General features: G+C 35.2%; 1 protein-coding gene across 1 annotated transcript; it reads left to right on the top strand.

Moving 5' to 3' along the window:
• Positions 1–191: 191 nt before the first annotated feature.
• On the top strand, positions 192–4,774 carry LOC103956607 (vacuole membrane protein KMS1). Its single transcript, XM_009368627.3, is given in 9 exon segments — positions 192–700; positions 1,595–1,806; positions 2,351–2,429; positions 2,663–2,962; positions 3,153–3,307; positions 3,719–3,835; positions 3,980–4,129; positions 4,131–4,154; positions 4,262–4,774. Coding segments are annotated over 9 exon segments (1,281 nt in total). The 5' UTR covers positions 192–612; the 3' UTR covers positions 4,418–4,774.
• The last annotated feature ends 16,736 nt before the right edge of the window (positions 4,775–21,510 follow it).

Here is a 21,510-nt window from a genome sequence, read left to right as displayed (position 1 = left end):
AAATGTATATGGGTTCAAATAAAATTTCTATTAGTCTATGTCCTTGCTCTGTTTTTGTCTAATAAAAAATACCACGTATTCTTTATTTTTTAAAATCCAAAAAAATTAAATAACATATTTATTATTTTAAAAACAATATAACACATGTTAAAATATTATTCAACAAATCAAAAAGAGCTGAGGGCTTTGAATCGAAGCAAATACATTAACACATTGGTCTCGTGGTTGAAACACTACACCAAAAAGTTTGGGTCTTCGTGGATATCGGAGGAGGAGGAGGACACTCCATCTAAAGATATATAAAAGCTCCATTCGGGAGTCGGGATTTGACGCAATCTTCTGGGGTCGTATCTCCCCGTCTCTCTTCCCTCTCGCTTTATTTTTGGAGAAGGATCTGTCTTAGATCTGAAACTTTGATTCAACGGTCCGATCCAGTTTCAAAATTTCCCAGCACTTTTCGATTCACTCCAGTCTCCGATTGTCTTACGACCCTTTTTTTTTTTGTAAATTCGGAGAAGGAAGATTATCGCAAAGCATACATGGAAATTTCATATTTTTATTTCCATATATAAAGGAGGGAGCTTTTGATTGGGGCAGTGGGAGCCTACTCCAATGGGGTACCGTAAACGATCAAATGCTTCTTCTTCTTCTTCTTCGTCTTCTTCCTCTCACTCTCAGCACACGGGCGCTTCGATCTCAGGCAAGTGATTCAATTTCTCTCTTTTCCTCATTCATTATTTTATTATGTTATTTTTCTGTAATTTCTGACCTTCCAAATCGAAAACCCAGAATTGGTTTTATGTTTGGAGTTCATGTTTATTAATTTATTGAGATTTCATTGATTTGAAACTTTGGATTTGTTAGAAAGAAGTGGACTTTTAGGTTTTATTGGTGAAATTTGAATTAGGGTGATAATTGGACTATTAAGTGGATTGCTAATAGAAAGAAGTTGAAGTGTAACATTTGAGGCCAAAAGGGTCTTAAGAAAACAAGTCTATTAGGCGAAATAGGGTCTAACATATGAAGATTGATCTCGAAAACTATCGGAATACTGGATTTGAAATAATTAGGAATCCTTTTGATGCTTATCCTGTAACTGCAATTCTATCTTTTTGCTACTTAATGGGCTTTATGAGTGTGTTTAGTTTAGTAGGATTATGAGTAGAAGGATATTATACAAATGTTTTCTTTAGTTTAGATGATTGAAATTGTTTAGTACAGGTTTCCTTTGATATTCTAGTTAAAAAAATTTCCATCTTGGGGATATAGGCACCTAAGTATCCACCTCTGTGGTCGTTCAACTTGTATACTTGCAGTTGCAAATGTTACAGTAGCCATCTCTCTTTCTTGTAAATACTGTGACTTTCGTTTTTGTTGTGCATAAATTCATCTGTAAAAACTATTTTGCGCACCTCTTTTCTTCTATGTTAATGCTTGGTCAACAAAGTTTCAATATCAGCTGAGATCAGTCGCAAGTTAGTAACTACGATTAGAAAGTAAATGAAGTCAATTATGGATCATCACTCTCTAAGGGAAGCTGCAGACCCGATCGGTCTTCAATATTTTTCACTGATTAAATTGCATAATGTTTCAGGGATCCATGAGAAGCATCAAGAGGAACTAGATAACTTGACACTAACATCTCAACCCTTGAGAACATTGAAGTTTTTCATTTTGGCTGTATTTCAGTATGCTAAGTGTTCAATATCATATTTGTTGGCAAGAGGTGGTTGGCTTGTGTTTTTGAGTACTGTGGTACTGTCTCTTGGGATTCTTCTAATTACCATTGACGGTCCTCATGAAAAGGTATATTTCTTTGTAGATTATCTTAGTGATATCACATTTTGTAGCAATTTATGTTCTTATGGAAGAGTCGGAGGTTTTTCTCACTGATATTTTGTTCATTATTTTAGGGGCTATTATATATGGTAGATAGGATGCTAATCTAGGGTTAACTAAACCCTTCTGCAGCTGCTTGTTAGGACTTAGGGTCATAACGAGTCATGACCTTTTCAGAGGGCTCCATGTTGATGCCTTTACATGAAGGATACTTATTCTTATGAACCAACTTCAAATCTCTACCTCCTTGATTTTTGTTAGCTGTATATTTTTTGGACAGGACTGCTTTAAGAATGCTAATACTTAGTATACTTTTTAAAAGATTTATATTTCAAGGCAATGAACAATCTTCAACGCTTTTTGTGTGGTGCGGATGTTAATTTTTACACGTTATTTGTACCCTCCTGATGTTGAACCATGATATTACATACTGTGTTTGAATTTATCTTATTTGTTTTGCTTAAATGCTTCTTGGGAATTATGAATACAAGTTGTTGCCATATTTCTGCAGCATCTTGAGGAACTCGTCAAATATTTTCAGTTCGGTTTATGGTGGGTGGCCCTTGGAGTTGCATCTTCAATTGGTCTTGGTAAGCAACATGACAAAATCCTTGTTCCTATATCAGAATTTCTGATGGTGCAAGTAATTTAAACTCGGAAAGGGATGCTCCAATTGTCAATTGTCGTACTGTTCATATTTGGAACAAGAAAGAGCATCTCTGATATTATTTTTAACTACTTAGCCACATCTTTCCTGGTGTGCCTTGATCTGACCTACCTGATATCTGATATATGAAGACTTCTTCTGCTTATTTTTCTTCAGGATCTGGTTTGCACACGTTTGTCCTATATCTGGGCCCTCATATAGCGTTCTTTACATTAAAGGCAATGCAGTGTGGTCGGGTTGATCTAAAAAGTGCTCACTACGATACAATACAGCTAAAACAAGGCCCTTCGTGGCTTGGGAAGAACTGCTCTGACTTTGGACCCCCCTTGTTTACATCATTACATGGTTTGCGGGTTCCACTTAGCAGCATATTACCACAGGTCCAGTTAGAGGCTGTTTTATGGGGTCTTGGGACTGCAATTGGGGAGCTTCCTCCATATTTTATCTCAAGAGCAGGTGAGCAGAACAAAGTTTAGGTTGATAAACCGTCATACAACTTATATTAGTATTTACCACCAAGGGCAGGTATGCGGAGCCATTAGCATACAAGCAAAATAGATAGGGGAGGGAGCACACTTTTCATCCAGTGATGTACGTTATTTATATATTTAGTTTTGATCTTCTTTTGGTTTATTGCTTCATGTAGCAAGCGTGTCTGGTAATGAAGTTGTCATGGAAGAATTGGATGCTCCCTCAGATGAAGGAACAGGATTCATAGCTACTCATCTAAACCAAATCAAGCGCTGGCTTCTGTCACACTCTCAGCAGTTGAACTTCTTTACAATCCTAGTACTTGCTTCGGTTAGTTTGAACATCTTTCTTCATTACTAGATTACCATTTTCAGAAAATATGAGATTTAGTTTCATCTTAGTGACCTTTTATGCTTTGCCATGGGAAATCTATTATTTCCCCTTCATTACGGATAATTTTTATTCAATGTTACACAGATAAATATGCTAACAGATAAATGAATTTTGGATTTCTATTACCACAGTAGTTCTATGAGTTAGAGTTAGTCTTTTAAATCCAACTTTTAAGCCTTGAGAGCTCTTAAGTATGTGCACATTAAAGCTGGTGTTCATGTATGCTTGTACTGCCGGACTTCTTGTTTGATCTCAGAAAGCATCAGTTGTTAACTTGTTATGCTTATCTTAACATTGTTTTCATTACTATTTTCATTGTAACCTGCCAGTTAACTGGGATATTTTCAGGTGCCGAATCCTCTTTTTGACCTGGCTGGCATTATGTGTGGACAATTTGGTATTCCATTTTGGAAATTTTTCCTTGCAACAGTGATTGGAAAGGCAATTATTAAAACTCATCTACAGGTTTGTTAAGTTCCTTAAGTTCCTTTTGGTATGTTTTGGTTTCGGTTACACCAAATGTTTTTAGTTTTCACTTTTGTGATATATTTTGGCAACCAAATTGGCTTCTGATCAATGGCGTGGTTTGCATATTTTCTATACATGCAGACAGTTTTCATCATCTCAGTTTGCAACAATCAACTTCTAAATTGGATAGAGAATGAACTGATTTGGGTTTTCAGTCTCATTCCTGGTTTTGCTGCTGTCCTTCCTAACCTCATTGGGAAAATTGATGCGGCAAAGGAAAAGTATCTCACTAGCTTCTCCTTCGTCAAATATCAAGGTAACTCTACTGATTGTAATGCATCCTTGGACATTGGCTTTTAACTTGTGGATATTGATCTCAAGTCCGGGTTTATTTCAATTTTTCTAATTCAAAATCCTTGGCAGGTGAAAACGTGGGATTTCTCGTTTGCCTCAATTTGGAACAGTTTGGTGTGGCTTATGTTGTTGAACTTCTTTGTCAAGATTGTTACTGCAACCGCTCAGAGGTATCTGAAGAAACAGCAGGAAACGGAGCTTGCTTTGTTGTCAAAGAAGTCGTAGACTACCAGTCACACATAATGTTCGGCCATGGTCTTTAAAATGGTGCCACTGCTGTTTTTTTCTCTCTTTTCTTCTCTCCTTTTCGGTTTCACAACTAGGAGTAATAGAAATTGCTAGATACAGCTCTTTCGGAAGGCACCGTTGATCTCTCCCCAAAATGTTCCGTGCATGTCCTTGTTAGAAGCTAGTATAGTGTCACAAATATAATGGAGAAATGTAGAAGTTGCAGGTTTATGATGTGTGTAATTTTGGGGAGAGCATTATTTGGGGTGGGTTTTTTACCCTTTGTCAACTAAATGTTGAAATTAGAATCTTAGTATTCTTTGCAATGCAAGACAACGTTTGGAGGTTCTAGTACATTTCAGTGTTAATCTCTCTCTCTCTCTCTCTCTCTCTCTCTCTCGAATCATTCTTCAGTTAATACACAGCACATTGCTTATCTTTGGACGTACTTTTTTCCTAACTTTTGGGAAATATTTGGAAACTGTTATAACGTGGTTATTGTATATTTGACCAAGGATTTAACGGTTAAAGCCGTCAGAGTGAACACATTTACCCATTCAAGTGATCTAACGCACCACAAACAAAACAAAGTCCAAACTCCAGTGATCTAAACCGTCAGACTGCATTAATAGTCAAGCTGCTCTAGCAACGTCATTTCTTTTCTATGAAACACGTCTTGATCAACTTTTGGCGTTCAATCATCTTCTAAAAACTCACGAACTAGAACAATGGGGAGCATATTGTGCGAGGAAAAATGTCGACAAAAATAGGAGTTCACATGTTTTGCTGGGTTGTCATGACATGTCAAAATGATCCTTGAACACACTACGACATGTCGTTGATAAGGTTTCGCTTGTCAACAAGAAGTGAGGCTCGGACACCTTTTGACATGTCATAACAAAGTGCATAGGCTGTACTAGCCTCGCTTGTTGACATAAAGCGAGGCTATATGTCAAAATACATAGCAAAGCTAAAGTCCCTACATGACTTGAAAAAAAATTGAATGCCTTTTCCATCTATTTGGCTTGCTAGCATAGCGATGTAGTCAGAACTTGTCTCCCTTACCAAGTGAAGAAGAATATTACTAACTCTAACAGGGAAGATTTCATTGATTAAATACAAATGATTACATTCGCATATGCTACCAAAATGAATAACCACTCTTTTGTTGCACTCACTTGGAGTAAACTGGAAAAATACATGCATGCCTTAAATTGCCGCAGAGGTGTGGGATATCATGAACAATACCTTCCACAGCCGTGTCTGTCGTCGTCCCCTTCCTCAGCATGTCAATAATCACCTTCGGGTTCGATTCTACATCCCTTCCGTTCAAGACACATTGAAGGCGAAGCCCCTGAAGTGGAGTCTTACACCGGCCTTTTTTAGTGCATCCAAAACACAAATGATTCATCTTACGTGTCCTAAGTACACGAATGATGTCACATACTTTCCTAACTAACGCGTCTTTATAATATTAAGAAACATAATGTATAAAATAAAATTTCCAAGCGGTAAATTATAAAAAGCAGTCCAGTCAGCATCGTTATTGAAGTTTGTGTCCACGTTCCCAAGATCATGGTTTGATTCTCCTCCAAGCCATATTCAAACCCTATCAAGTACTCAATGGAAGCAAAAGCAAGAAGTAGATTAATAATAAGTACCTATTCCCATCGTCCACGATAGCCATATAAATATAGAGAAATTAATGAAAAGGGTTTGAAAATTTTGATTTTTAACGAAAATAATAAAATAGAGAGTAAAGTAAATAGTATCACGATTGATTTTGTAGTGTAAAAATGTAATTTTTCGTTAAAGTGAACAGTGTCGGAAATTTTTCGTTAAAGTTCCCTATAAATATATACAAGTTATATTCTATTCCTTGGTAAACAAGTAGATTTAATATAATTAACCATTCGTATTGGCATCCCATTTGGCATGACTACTGAATTTCCACAAACAACGTCCCTATGACCTCAAAGACTAACTTTTCCAAAAATTTGATATTTAAGTAGATACTTCACTTGTCATAAAATAAGTGAAGAGATATAGAACAAATATTGTTTTATTTTTTACTTGTATTATAATATGTGGAGTACCATTTAAATACTCAGAACTTATGAAAAATCTCTTGATCTCAAATTATATCTAGCAAATGCATAAGGAGGATCACTTTAATATAAAGTATGTTTTAGAATATAAAAAGACCTGGCGGAAATTGAGTGATAGAATCGAGAGGGTTGGTGATGAGTCTGTCATGGGGCACCAATATGGCAGATTCAATGTATTATTCTCCTGGACAGCATAACCAAGTTCATCCATGTGTAAAAGCATTTCTTAATTTCATAATTTATTTTGGTCTGAGTACAATTTACCCTAAGTTTAAAGTTAGTTTTAAAAATGGCAAAAAAGGTTGTAATGTTTACACCTTGACATTTTTACATCAACTAATTATACTTTTTGTTATTTGATAAAAAAAAAAAAAATTATACTTTTTGTTAGGTTAATCGTCAGACCAACTATATTAATTAAAAACGTGTAGGGGAAAAACACTCTCAAATCTCCCCAATGTGTTTTTTTCTGATACCATTAGTGGGTTTTAAAAGTGAGCTATGTTTTGATACATGAACAATTAATAGTTGACTATACAAACAACGTAACAAAACAAAAAAAAAGAACAAAAGTAAAAAATAAGATGTAATATAAAAAGGTAACTTTGTAACTTTGAAACTTAATAATGCTATTCTTATCATGTAAAATTTGATCAAAAATAGACAGAAAGGGGAAGGAGGGACGAGATTGGGGGCGAGAGGGAGAAAGGAGATGGAGTGGAAAATGGAGCATGAAAGACCTCAATTCTAATTAGGGCTGTTTTTTTTTTTTTTTTTTTTTTTGAAAAGAATAAGTGTTTTAATTATATGAATAATAAAATTAAAATTAATGATGTGGCATGTCCAAGTATGACACACCCCGACTCTATATGTTCATTTGGAGTCCGAATCGAGCTATATTGACAGACACCACGAGAGTGACGAAGCCATAAAATGTAGTGATGTGAAAATTTTGAGTAAATTTAAACATAAACGTGCCTAAATGCAAGAGTGCGCATGTGAATGGGAATTGACCAATTTCACACGTGATGACAGAGTATAAGTAAAGTACAATAAAAGTAGGATAAAAATTATGCCATCGAAGGTACTCTCATATACCTACATTTGCCAATAATCCTCTTTGGCACAAAAGCTCTGCTAGTAATCCGGGAGGGGCGAAAAATAAGGGTGAGATGGCCTGAAAATAAAGTTTTGTAAAACATTTTCGAAAATATAATAACCCCTCGCCGTAAAACAAGTATAGTTTTCAAATATAACATACTACATATAGTATGAAAACACTTATTGGCAAACAACAATATTTCAGAAGTACAATAAATCACAATATTTCACCTATAAAACGTATAATAGCTAATATCTCGCATAAACAAACATATAATATCGGGTGCTCATCTACATATGGTGACACACAAGCTCATGCAGAGGTATTCTGACATGAACAGGACTGGATGTAACAATGATTTACGCTCTAGTACTACAATCACATGAAGACTGGCGCTATGAGCGTCACATATGAGTCCTAATTGCCTATAACAATTCAGGATAGGATTAGCACCTACAATGGATCCAAAGTGAGCGTACGATGCAATGTGAACATACATGTGAAGCCTGGCCCTGGGCCAGACAAGTACTGACACCATTGTAGCACACGATGAGCAAGTAACGTAAATACGATCATGCAACGGTAAATTGATAATTCATGTCGACACAATACTATTCAATAAAATATTTAATCATGGCCGTAAATAAAATCCTGTAATAGTACGCATACATGTGCATCTCGTAGGATTCAACATAATTTTGTAAATTTCGTCATTTGATTAATTCTTTAAAACGTTAATCTAATTTAGACATACTGATAGGAGCATATTTAGGCGACTTACTTAGCTTGTTTTCGTGCATCTATGTTGTTAATTCATAGTTGTTTTAGTAGTTTAAGCCATTTTCGTGTGTTTTTAGGTTCATATGGCTAAGGAAGCAAAAAGATGCATTTTGGAGCATTTTGGAGCAAAATTGGGCTTGGAATGGATAGCATATTTTTGGAGCCAAAGTGTTGGACGAATTTGAAAGCCTTGTATGCACTTTGGACATAAAACAAAGGGCCTAGCCCAATCAAACAATCCTTTGAGCCATGCAAAACCTCTAGCCCAATCAACAAGCCTTAGCCACATGCATTCACATGCATCACAACCCCAAAACCATCAAGAAACACCCATTCACACTCACATGCATTCACATGCATTTCCACCTTTCTACTTCATCATTTCACCACATTCTCCCTCTTTAACTCACATGCACCCAAACAAAGCCAACCTAGCTAACCCTACATGCATTATTTATTCACTCTTCATCATTGCATTCATCACCAAAGAACTCCCCATCATTGCCATGCATTCCCCCTAATTCCATCCATCTTCCACACCTTTCCAACCTAGCCACATCCTTTAATCATCCCCCCTTTAAGTTATGATTTTATTTCCTAACCCTACATGCATTATTTATTAACTTTTCATCATGCATCCACATTCATTCCAACACAAAACACACACATGCACTTATTCTTTCATCATTGCACCACCAATTCACCCACATGCATTTCCAACCATTCACACCCCTTTAATCATTCTCCTAGCTATCACTCACATGCTCTCCCATCCATTCTCTCCCTATATGTTCCCTCCACTACTCCTATAAATACCCTTGCATTCATTCATTCATTCATCATCTCATTCACAACACAACACTCTTTAAAATCATCCATTCTTCCCCCTTTGGCCGTGAGTTTCCCTTCCATTTCTCCTCCATTTCTTCCATTTCCATAATCCCCCAATCCATTCAACACACCAACAACATCCCTTAGTCCTTGTGCCACAATAAAGAGGAAGATAAGAGGGCCTAAACGTTCATACAATTCACGTTTGAGTTGTTGGAATGTTTACGCGTTTCTTTGATTTCAATGTTTAAATTCAATTCTCTTTGTTTTGTAATATGAGTAATGGAAGAGAAGAGTGCCTAAACGTTCATACAATTCAAGTTTGAGTTGTTGGAATGTTTAGGTGTTTCTTTGATTTCAAAGTTATGAGGAACTAAACCCCCTTTAGCTAGGGGGTGATTCGAAACTATGTTTATATTTGCAATATGAATTGATTAACTTTCGTTGGAATTTCATAAGTTGTGGATTCAATTTGTTTAACTGTTTGATTGATAACTTATTTATGTATGTTTATTAAGAATGCGCGCTTAATTTTCATGCATGAATTTGACGCTAGAATATAAGTGAATTTCACCTAATCGTTATGAACTTATATTCACAAGTAGTGGAGGTTGCTTATAAACAATCGCGTTAAACAAATTCTTGGCATAAGTTTCATGCAATCATAGTAACGAATGCCTCGTCAACACTTATAGTTTTCATGATGCTTAATGATTCTTGCTTGTATCTCTATTATGCAATTCATGTAGGGAACTTGTGAGGAATGCTTTGGGTTGTCGAATGATGTCATCCAATTCAATAACATTAGGAAAACTTGACGGTTAATTTAAGCGGACCTAATTAACCCGGGGTGTTGAGTTTCATAATTTATCGAAAGACCAACTGAGAATCAATTTTGTATGCAAGTATAACATGTGTGGAGATGAACCCCTTGGCTATTCCATCATCCATATTTTCATCTCATTCATATTTACGTTTTGCCTTTAATTACAATTTGTCCATTTAATTTAATCTCGTCCAAACACAATCCCCCCTTTACTTTATTGTCAAATTAGTTAGAAATCAATTTAGTTTGTGTTTTTAAAGAATTTTGAGTCTTTTGGTTTGTCTTAATGTTTTAACGTTTAGTTTCACATTCTTTGAGTCTAGTTTAGTGTTTTATATTGTTTTTACGTTTTTGAGTCAAAATCCAAGTGATTAACAATCCCTCCTAATCCCCGGTCCAGAACGATCCCTACTTACACACTTCACTACAATTGACAAAAAGAGGGTTTAATTTGTGCGCGTATAATTCTCGCATCACATACGTAGAAAATTCTTTATAATATATATATATATATATATATATATATGGAAACTAAATAAATATATAACATTGAAAAGCAAAGACCCACTCATAAATCATGTCGTCGGGTCGAACTTGCCTTGCGGGTATCGAAGACCTTGCGATGCGTTTCACTTAGAAACAAAACCATTTATGTAAATATATATCGTACTAACGTAAATACGTGTTTTCGTAAAAAGTTCGGCTAATAAAGAAACTAAGGCGGGACCTTGGGTTCCTCTACGGCTACACACACTGATCACCATGCACGCCCACGTACCGGTCACCACGCACGCTGCGCGCCCTCTTCGGGATTTCCAAATTTTAGCATATTTTCTCTCCAACTTTTAGAGCTCCATTTGAGCTCAATTCTTCGCCAAACTCGATGATTCAAAAGCCATATTGAAGCTAGAAATGTAGGAAACAAAACCAAACTCGATGTTTGCCGAGGAAGAAGGGAGATGGATGAGAGTTGAGAGGGTTTGAACGAGTGAAAGAGAAAGCGAGAGAGAGAGAGAGAATCCAAAAGTTCTGGAAGAGGGAACACAGAAGTGGGGTGTGGGTACCAATTGGCACACAGTCCAAACCACAAAAAGATGAAATAGAAAAATATCTTCTGTAAACGTGAAATTACCTAAACACCCTTTGAGTTCGTAGTTCCGTAGAATTTTCATTGTACTCCAAATTCGATTATGTTTGCGACTTAGTGTTCGTACCGTCGAGTACTTCGAGAATACAATAAAATAATAGCTCAAATGTGTCACGAAATAACGGTCAACAATCTCATCTTTAAAGGTATGACATTCACACATTTAAAATTAATACAATCATAAAATTAAAAATAGGTTGTCATAAAGTAAACTACCACATAGAGTGGTATATAAGTTGTGGTATAAGAACACCTCTAATAGAGACGTAAAAACAATGTGTGTAATTTGTATTTGATGGCTGAGCTGATATTGACATAACATCTTTAAATTTCATTCACGAATGAAGACGTCAGTTTTTATTTTTTTTTATGTTCAAATGGGACCCATAAAAATATGTTATATTACTTTTTAGTAGGACCCAGACCAATAAAAAAATAAATAAGTTGCTTTGGAAGTGGTAGAAAATATTCAAAAAACCAAAATGAATCATTAGACGTTGTCTAATTTGAAGTTAGCAACTTGATGTCAACTTCCATCTTAGTTTTAACATATTGGTTGGAGGAGCATAAGATGTCAAAAACTAATGTTAGATTGTAGAATTGAAGCCTCAGTTGAAAATGACCTAATAATGTTGTAAGAGTAGCATTATTCTTTGATACTGACCTCAAACTTCGATTGTGTTTTACTTTTTTATTTTGAGACCCATTAAACCCATGCATCCAAGTAAAAACAATTCCAGCAATAAAAACAAAAATATTGTTATGGTACGCCCAAATTTGGGTGGCAAAGAAATGGGTGTTTTTGGTGGCTAAAAATGAATTTTTAGTTTTTTTTAAATCTATGAATTATTTAGGGTGAGTGGAGGACAAATGAATGAAATCTTAGAACATGGATTTGACCAGATTTTTGGGCTTGATCGAAGAGAGCAAATTAATCAATTAGATTCCCAACGTCAATTATTTAACGAGAGCTTGAATATATAAGATTACTATTATATTTGATTTTTTTGCTATGAACTATTATATATTATTTATTACATATTTTAAGGTTCCCAAAGTTGAACAGTGCAAATATATCGAAGGAATTCACAAATACATGATGCGGATTATTCATGAATCCTTTTGATTATTTGGAATATTAAAACACTATTTTTGTTTGAATACAAACATACAATACGATGTCAACAAAGAATAAAAATGCATTCAAGTGTGGAGAGCTCTATAATTTAGAAGAGCAAACAATACTTTATTTGGCATTTCTCTTCATGCATTCGTTCATTTCTTATTCATTTCTCCGCACCCCTAGTGATGATGAACAACTAGAAGACAGTTTCCGCACCCCTAGTGATGATGATCAACTAGAAGATAGTTTCATATAAACGTAGTTGTTTATCCATATGCGGTGGTTCAAACTGTGGACATCTTTTTCAACCAAAAAAACATGCGGACATCTTAGTTTAGTAATTAAGCATACTAGTCTAAAAATTTCACTCTTTAATTGTAATTTGACTGATAGTTAAACAAAAGGGCCAGATGAGGATCCTATTTGTGTTTAGAAATTTTACTAAATATCGTAGATCGTGCGGTCAATTTTCGTCAAGTACTATTTGTGTATAATTTTAAATAAAAAAATCAAATAATTTCTAACTGCACGATGTACGATGAATGACTAACATGTCAAGATTCTTAGGATCTCCACAATTTGAATTCAAATAGGATCCAAATGCCAAAACATACGTGTGTAAATATCTTGTGCACTCAATTATCTTGGTCAAGATTTTTAATCATTTATGTATCACCAAAGTCAAAATATTCTTTTGTGACAAAAAAATCCCATTTTCTAGCATAACTTTGTGGACCTAGATTTAGCAGATTCACGTGGTGTAATTTGAGCTCTCATGTGTGTCAAGAGCAGTGTGGCCAGAAATTAACAGTAATGGGATCATAAACAAGCAAGTTTCGAAAATTAAGTATACTTTCATTTATAATTGGTAACTATATTCTCATATTTTAGAAAGTCGTATGATAACATTATTATCAATAGAATCAAATACATTTTTTATTGTATATAACCAAGTTTTCATTAAACCATTGATTTCCAATTACTTTTTTATTGTATGCAACCAAGTTATTATTTAACCATTAAGTATCTATATGATGTCGATTTTTTATAATATTGATCACTAAAAAACCTCTCTCTATTTTGGAAAGGTTATAGTTTTGGTATGTTTTAATTATGAAAATATCAAAAAATGGTCTCTCTATTTTGTTTGACTTAGCTATTATAGGGGTCATATAAAAATTTCAAGGGGAGGATATTTGAAGTTGTTGGGTCAGTGGCAGTTAATGTCCCTTGTTGGTTCCGCAACTGGTCAAGAGTCGTCATCAGTTTGTTATTCACAAAGTGATCTATGGCCACCATTCACTATGATCTGTGCCCAATTCACGGGAGTAGTATCGCCTTGCTTATTTTTACTTCTTATATACTTAGCTCAATTTTTGTCCACCGAATAAAATAAATTAAAAAAAATGATAACAAAAATTAACAAGAGTTGCAGTAATACCATTAGACAAATTACTAATGTGTTTATAGATAAAATTCGGTTAAAATAGTGAGTTGGGCGACCGAGTGTCACATCAAACAAACTATAGAACTACAATTTAGTCCGACAATCATGAATGTTTATTTCAACGCTTATTAACTAGTAACTACCATGCCAGAACACTCACCTGCCCGACTTTGGATTACTGACTGAACGCTAAAGCGACAGAGAGCTGTCACCCTAACCCGCAAGTAGAAGGAACTGGGCCTCCCGGCACCACCGAAAATCAAACAGCACCGCCATGGCATTGGTTTCCGGCAGTAGGTCCCATCTAGTGGATGGTGGGGCTGTGTTACATTGAATATGCCCTTTTCCTTCTTGTTCTTGATGGGATCTCTTTTTTCTTTTATTTAAGCCCTTTAATCATGTTATTAATCATGTTTAGCAATTAACACAGATGCATGATGAATATTGCGTACGCTAGGTTTGTCTGGTGTCGTTTAGGACGAGACTGAGCGAGTGTGACGCTGAGATTAACACTGAAAAGGGCATACTGAGTGGGACCCCATTTTGTGATTTTTTGGTTAATTACATAATATTAATTTGTAAGTAATTTTAACGAAAAGTTTCCGGTACTGTTTACTTTAACAAAAAATCATATTTTTACACTAAAAAGTCAATCATGGTACTATTCAATTTACCCTTTATTTTGTCATTTTCGTTAAAACTCAAAGTTTTAAAGTTTTTTTTTTCGTTAGTTTTCCCTAATTTGTAACATTGCTGTCTTAGTTATTCAATCTGCAAAATTTCTTGGTCCTATTTGTTGAAAAATAATGTGAACACAAGAGTTTTTGCAATGAATATAAAAAAGCGTAGGATTATATTCTGTCTGTGTGACTATTCGTTATAAAAATAATCTTTTAATTCGATCTTCAAAATTTGATGCAGGAGTGGTTGGGCAAAACTTGTATTGGAAGTGGATTTGGTCAAGTGCTGATCTTGAGTAAAATGAGACCACCGAGTTTGTTGTGCTTGGTGATATGTTCAAGTGGATTAAAATCTCAATAGTTGTTTGTATAATTTATCAAAAAAGTAAGGAAAGATGCCAATTCATGTGGGTTTCTTAACCGATGGAGTTTTGTAAAAACACAATAAACTCAAGAGGATGTCAGTATAATTAACTTTTTTTATGAGTAATGTTGTTTGGACACACAAAACTTATTGACATACTTTAATACAGTTGTCAAAGTGAATTTATGATTTTATTTTAATTTGAGCTAATTGATTTAGTTTTTAATTCCCTTCCCTTCTCAATAATGAAGCAAAAGTGTTCCAAATGTCCATTTTAAATCCCATCTCTCTTCCCCCTTCTACAAGAATACTTAATAAGAAAAAATGAATAGTAAAGTGGAAAGTAATTCCTTTGGTCCAGACATTGACTTTAGGGATACGTGGCCAATAAAGAAATATTGATTTACCAATATATTCGAAAATGATTTATATGAAATGAGTTTACTGCTAGCTTAATATCTTAATTTAATAATACAATATCGCATGTAAGTTTTTCTATACATAACATTACACTCTTAAACCAAAACGTCACGCTAATAGTAAACTCATTTTATATAAGTTACTTTCTACTACATTCTCCACAAGCTCTGACATGACAACAAGATTTCATTGATCTACATTGACCCACAACCAAAGGCCAAGCAATTTTATAGGTAGGTCTAATCTATAGGTTACGTAAAGTTCATTGCTTATAATCTACTCAATTCTGAAAAAGCAAATACCAGATTAGTGAGGCAGGGTGTTTTGGTTCAAGATCATAAGGGTTTTCAAGTTTCGAACCCAAGTTTATAATTTGAAACCTCTTTGTTTTATGGATCAAAATCTCAGCTCACTAGTAATAACCGTTGACAAAATGTTGCATGCTTCACGTTAATTTTGGTATAATTTAAAATTATCAGATGGACATGGACCCCAACAACAGCAACACCAATGTGGTTAATGGTGGGTTCATCAATTCTTAATTCTTATGCCTGAAACCAAACCAGTAATCAAGCATACTTCACACCCCCATGATTAACATGGTTAATGAATTGTAGTCGGCAGCTCTAGCTATGTGAGAGATTAGTCTGGCCCATTTTTTATTTAAATTTTATTGCGGAGTGTAAGGGTAAGCTGCCTACAATTAAGAAAAGAAACGAAAAAAAAAGGTAAATTATACAAAAAAAAAAAACAAACAAAAAAAGAGAAGAAGAGTAAAGAACAGTGGAGATTCATAGGATCAGCTTGTTTAGTTAGGGTATGTTGGATGAAATCATTGGATTGATTCTTTTTTTCTTTCTATTTTTTGTATTGGTTGACCTAGATTGTTGGAATATTGTTTTATGATTGGTGTAGCGCGAGATTCCTACTTTATTCTATATAAAAAAAATTATAAATTATTATATACTTATTTATAAAATTATAATTTATTTGATTTTAAATATTTAAAATGAAATAAAATTAAAAATTAAAAGAAAAATTATTCTCTTCCCAACTCTCCGACCTTCCTAACATTACTCCCTCTCTTTTCTATGTCACAATCTTAATCATTTTTCATATTAGAAGTTTTATTTCTTATATTTGTTATTTCTCATTGATTTGTATTTTTCTGTAAAGAAAAAGGGTAATTATTTCTCATATGATTTTTCTTATGATTTTTTTTTTTTAAGGAGATTGAATGAAATGTCCTTAATTGGCTAACAAAACCAACACAAGGACTAAATTAATCAAATTAAAAACACATGTACTAAATTGACCATATGGCTATAACATAGACACCATTTTGACATTATAGCCTAATTTAAAATTGTTTGGGCCCTAACTAATATTGTTGGGCCGAGTGTAGGTTTGTGCTCGGTCCAAAGTCGTGTCAAAAATACTATTGACCATATGGCTATAACATAGAGACCATTTTGACATTATAGCCTAATTTAAAATTGTTTGGGCCCTAACTAATATTGTTGGGCCAAGTGTAGGTTTGTGCTCGGTCCAAAGTCGTGTCAAAAATACTATTGACCATATGGCTATAACATAGAGACCATTTTGACATTATAGCCTAATTTAAAATTGTTTGGGCCCAAAATAATATTGTTGGGCCGAGTGTAGGTTTGTGCTCGGCCCAAAGCCGTGTCAAAAATACTATGGGCTACCTGATGATTCCGAGCCATTTAGTAGGGATGGTCGAGTCCAATTGCAAGAAGAAGTAGTTTAGATGAGCAAAGAGGGTCGAGGAAGTCCTGGTGCAACTAGGATTCTCGACCAGCAATGAATAAAGCCCCGAAAGGGGGTGAGTTCAAAGTCCTAATGGGAGTAGGGTTGTTCGAAGCAAAGTTGGAACGAAACAAGGACTCCCAATCCAGATAGGAGTTTAATTCGATCTCAAGGAGTTGGTGCTATAAATACAAGAAATCATGCAACAATTGAGGACCTTCAATTCAACACACAATTGCCTTGCGCAAAACGTCTCAAACATCTTGAGACTTTTCATTTTCTTTTTTTTCGCCGACACATCTTCAGTTTGGATAAACAATACTGTTACCGTAGAATCAGCTGACCGAGGAGCACCTTCAATTTGGATAAACAGCACTGCGTCGAAGCCGACTGGTTACCTATCCAAGTCTCGACCGAGAAGGGTTTTTGAATCTTTGTCGGTAGAGGTCACCTTATTAGCCTTTTCGGCGAAGTTAGGTGTTACGAGCTATGACATTCGGCATACTGGACGTCGTGTGATTTTATGATTGGATACTCATAAGTGAGTTTTAGAGTTCGGCATTCTGATGGCCGAACCACGTTCACCATCAAGACATACATCACCTTTGAGTATTTGTGTCTGTATAGTCTGGTGTTGATTCGACATGCTTATACTCTTACGAACATAATCACGGTGACCGAATCGGGCGTCGACGATTTGTGAACTTCGTAGAACTAGCAACTTTGTCTTCAGGCTCTAGAACCCAAAGACCGAGAATGTTCCTTCCTCGGTCGCAGTCACATGGTAAAGAAGTCAGCAACGCGCTCAACGCCACATCTACAAATTTTACTCCTCGGCCGAGCTTGGCACGCCTCGCATTCAACCGAATGACTTAGTTAGCTTATTAGTCGCTCAGCCTGCGCCCCGCGTAGGTTTTGCAGTTTCTAGGGTCAACAAAAATATAAAAAAAATGAAAGTTTACAACTAAACGAATGAGAAAAAAAAACCTGTTATCCTGTTTACTCGACCCTGCAATATAAACTTTACTTTATCCAATTATAATTTAAAATAAAAACGAAAGTTTACAACTTTATAAACGAATAAGAAAAAATGCATGTTATCCTGTTTAGTCGACCCCGCAATATAAACTTTATTGATAATTGAGAATTGAGGAATACTTCTTCTTTTTTAAGAAGAAAAACGATATTATATTATTGAAACTATTGGAGATGAATAAACTATCAAATTTAGCATGTCATTGTTTATGAGCCTATTTTAAGCTATAAAGAGATTTATCTAACTTACACACTTTATGCTCTTGTCTAGAAACTATAAAACCTTCAGGTTGATCCATATAAATCTCCCTCTTAAAAGTCACCATTCAAAAAGTCAGTTTTAGCATTCATTTGATGCACAACAAGATCGTAAATGGCAGGTAATGCAAACAAAACTCTAATTGAAGTTATTTGTGTCCATGGAGGTCAACGCTTCTTGGAGTGTTTGGGATCTTCTTCCAAAGTTTAAGCATGAAAATCAGAACCAAAATCCTTGGCAATTTTGATTCTTTTACTTTTCTTTGGTTCGAAATCAGTTTTGACCGAATCTGTAAATGTATGTTCACCGTTCCTAGGTATATTCATATTAATGGAAGTTAAGCCTCCATTATTTCTTGATTTGAAAGGAAACTTATTCGCAAAGCAATCAACATCATTTGATTCAAGAACAACATGATTCTTCAAATCATAAAACCTATATGCTTTGTTATTGTATGCATAACCAATGAACCACACACTCATATGTTCTACTAACCAATTTTGATATTTTAGGATCAAGTATACGTACATAAGCCAAATGATCCCAAGTTCTTAAATAAGACACATTTGGTTTCTTATTTTTTTCAAATTTCATAAGGTGAAGTTTTGGTTTTTGCAGCAGGAACTCGATTAAGCACATAACAAATAGTCAACAGATCTCACCCCACCAAAATGATGCACCGCCTGAGTTAAGTAGAACATCCACAGTTAATTCACATAGTGTCATATTTTTTCTTCAACTTTACCGTTCATTTCTTCAGAGGATGGTGTAGCTACAATATTCATCAAAAGCTCCAAATTCATACTCTTGACTTAACACAGCGTAGCTTTTTATTTCGATGAATTGGTTTTCTACTTCAGTTATGAAGAGTTTAAACATGTCAAGAGCTTCACTTTTATATTACATGAGATAGACATAACAATAATTTTAACTATCTATAAAATTGATGAAATACTGTTTCTCATTTCTAGTCACCACGCCATCATATTCACAAATATCAGAGTGAACTAGATCAAGTGGTTATGATTCTCTTAAAACTGATTTATGTGGTGATTTTGTTATCTTTGCTTGACTGCAAAATTCACACTTCTCAAAGTCAATTTAGTAAAAGTTCTGGAATTTGCCGTATGTTACTCATTTGTTTAACCAGTCTTTTGTTTACATGACAAAGTCTTGCATGCGAAACATCAAATGAACACAACATGTAAGCAAAAGAAGCAATTTTATTCATAGCATCAACATTCAATATAAAGTTTCTCCGTAGCATACCTCTTTCCCACGAAAACACCATTCTTTGTGAGAGTACATATGTCAGCCCCAATTATTTGAGTGAATCCAATCTTGTTGATTAGATAGCCAGAGACAAGGTTCTATCTTATTTTTGGAACATGCAGCACCTCTTTCAGAATGATATATAGTCTTACCTGAAGTGAATTTTAGCACAACTTCACAATTTCCAGTAGCATTAGTTGAGTGAGAATCACCCAACAAAACTTTTCTGTCTTCAGCCTCAGAATAGGACTGGAAAAGTCCACGGTCATAGCAAGCCATGGTGTGAGGCACCAGTGTCGACCCACCACCCCTTGGGTCCAGCAACTAAGTTGACCTTAGACATCATAGTAACAAGCTATTCCTCAATTAGGTTTGCCTGAGGAGCAACCAAACGCTTGTTGTGATAGTTTCGAGCTAAATGCCCAGGTTGTCACAATTGCAGCACAATAATGGTTCGGTTGTTGCATCTCATGAGGGGATTCTGTACTTTCAAGGAGTTTTTGTTGTTGTTGCTGTAAGTTATGGAGGAATTCTTCATGCTCTTACTAGTGGGTTTGAGCACCACAGCAGCATGACTCTTGTTATAAGCCTTCTTCAGGTTGCTGTTGTTCGAAACAACTAGCATTTCTTCCCTCATGTCTTGCTTACTGGCTTCTTCCTCAATTCGAAAGCGGGTGATCAGGCTTTGAAGTGAAAATTCATTAGTTTTGTGACGCATGTCCATCTTGAATTCCTTCCAACTAGGTGGGTACCTTATCAATGAGCACATCAACCTAAAATTGTTCATCCAGATTCATTCCTTTAGGGACGATCTCGTGGACAATCTTCTACAGCTTGTGAGATCAGGCTCTACAGTGAAAATTCCTTGGTCTTGTGATGCAAGTCCTTATTAAATTTATTCCAACTAGGTGGCAGCTTGTCAATGAGCACATTAACCTGAAATTGTTCATCCAGATTCATGCCTTCAGGGACCATCTCATGAGCAATCTTCTGCAGCTCATGTGATTGCACCTTTAGATAGCAGCTGATAAAAAACTTTTTTGCATCTGCTTCTTTAGTATCATATTTCTTCTAGAGAGCGTCCCTCAATTCCTTAGCAGTCTTATAGGAAGAATAATAGTCTTACAGATTTATCGCAAACCATTCAAGAGGTATTTCTTGCAAAGAAAATCATTGTCAGTCCATGTTTCATACAACTTGAATTGTTCAACAGCGGGTTGATTAGGGAGTGATGACATTTTAGGTGTGTTGTTAGTGGCAATTTTTTTGGTGGTTAAGAAAAACAACACATTTTGCCTCCAACGTTTGAAGTGAAATCCTTCAAACTTGGTGGGTTTATTGTGATCATTGACGACATAGTTGGTTTTAACATCCATGGCACTTGAAACGTCTTAAGATTGTTGAAGCACAATAAAAACAAGAAATGAAGTAACCAGTGAGCCAAGAACAGTCAAACAAAATTTTTTGGCTGAGTTGAGGACAATGTCGCTCTGTTTAAGACGTTTCGTGGCTCTGCTCAAGTTGTGCAAATAGTCTAAATGACACGCCGTCCCCAGGAAGAAACAGCCCAGAACCGCCTTTGTCTAGACCTCCTTTGCACTGAGGAAGATCCGAAAACTAACACCTTCTATGTTGCTCAAAAAACTCAATAAAAGTGATGTATACTAGTTAACCTTTATTTCCTTATTCCTGGAAGCTTTATCAAACTCTAATATTTACAGAGAAGGATTGAGTTTAAAGTTGGAGGAGTTGAGAAAAGATGGCCAAAGAATTAGCAACTTGTCACCATAGTTGAGAAAGACTAGGTCTTTTCCTTTATAATCAAAACAAATTCTACTTAGCGGAAAAGAAGTGGTCATCCATAAAAATAGGAGAAAACATTGTTTAATTTAAAAATATAAAAAAAATGAATTTTAAATAAACAAA

Source organism: the organism of the source record quoted next, unplaced genomic scaffold (genome assembly GCF_019419815.1).
Source record: "Pyrus x bretschneideri cultivar Hongxiangsu unplaced genomic scaffold, Pyrus_bretschneideri_v1 Contig21, whole genome shotgun sequence".
In the NCBI taxonomy this organism is placed as follows: Eukaryota; Viridiplantae; Streptophyta; class Magnoliopsida; order Rosales; family Rosaceae; genus Pyrus; species Pyrus x bretschneideri.
Note: the sequence above shows the minus strand (reverse complement) of the source record. Positions and strands in the feature narration are given on the sequence as shown.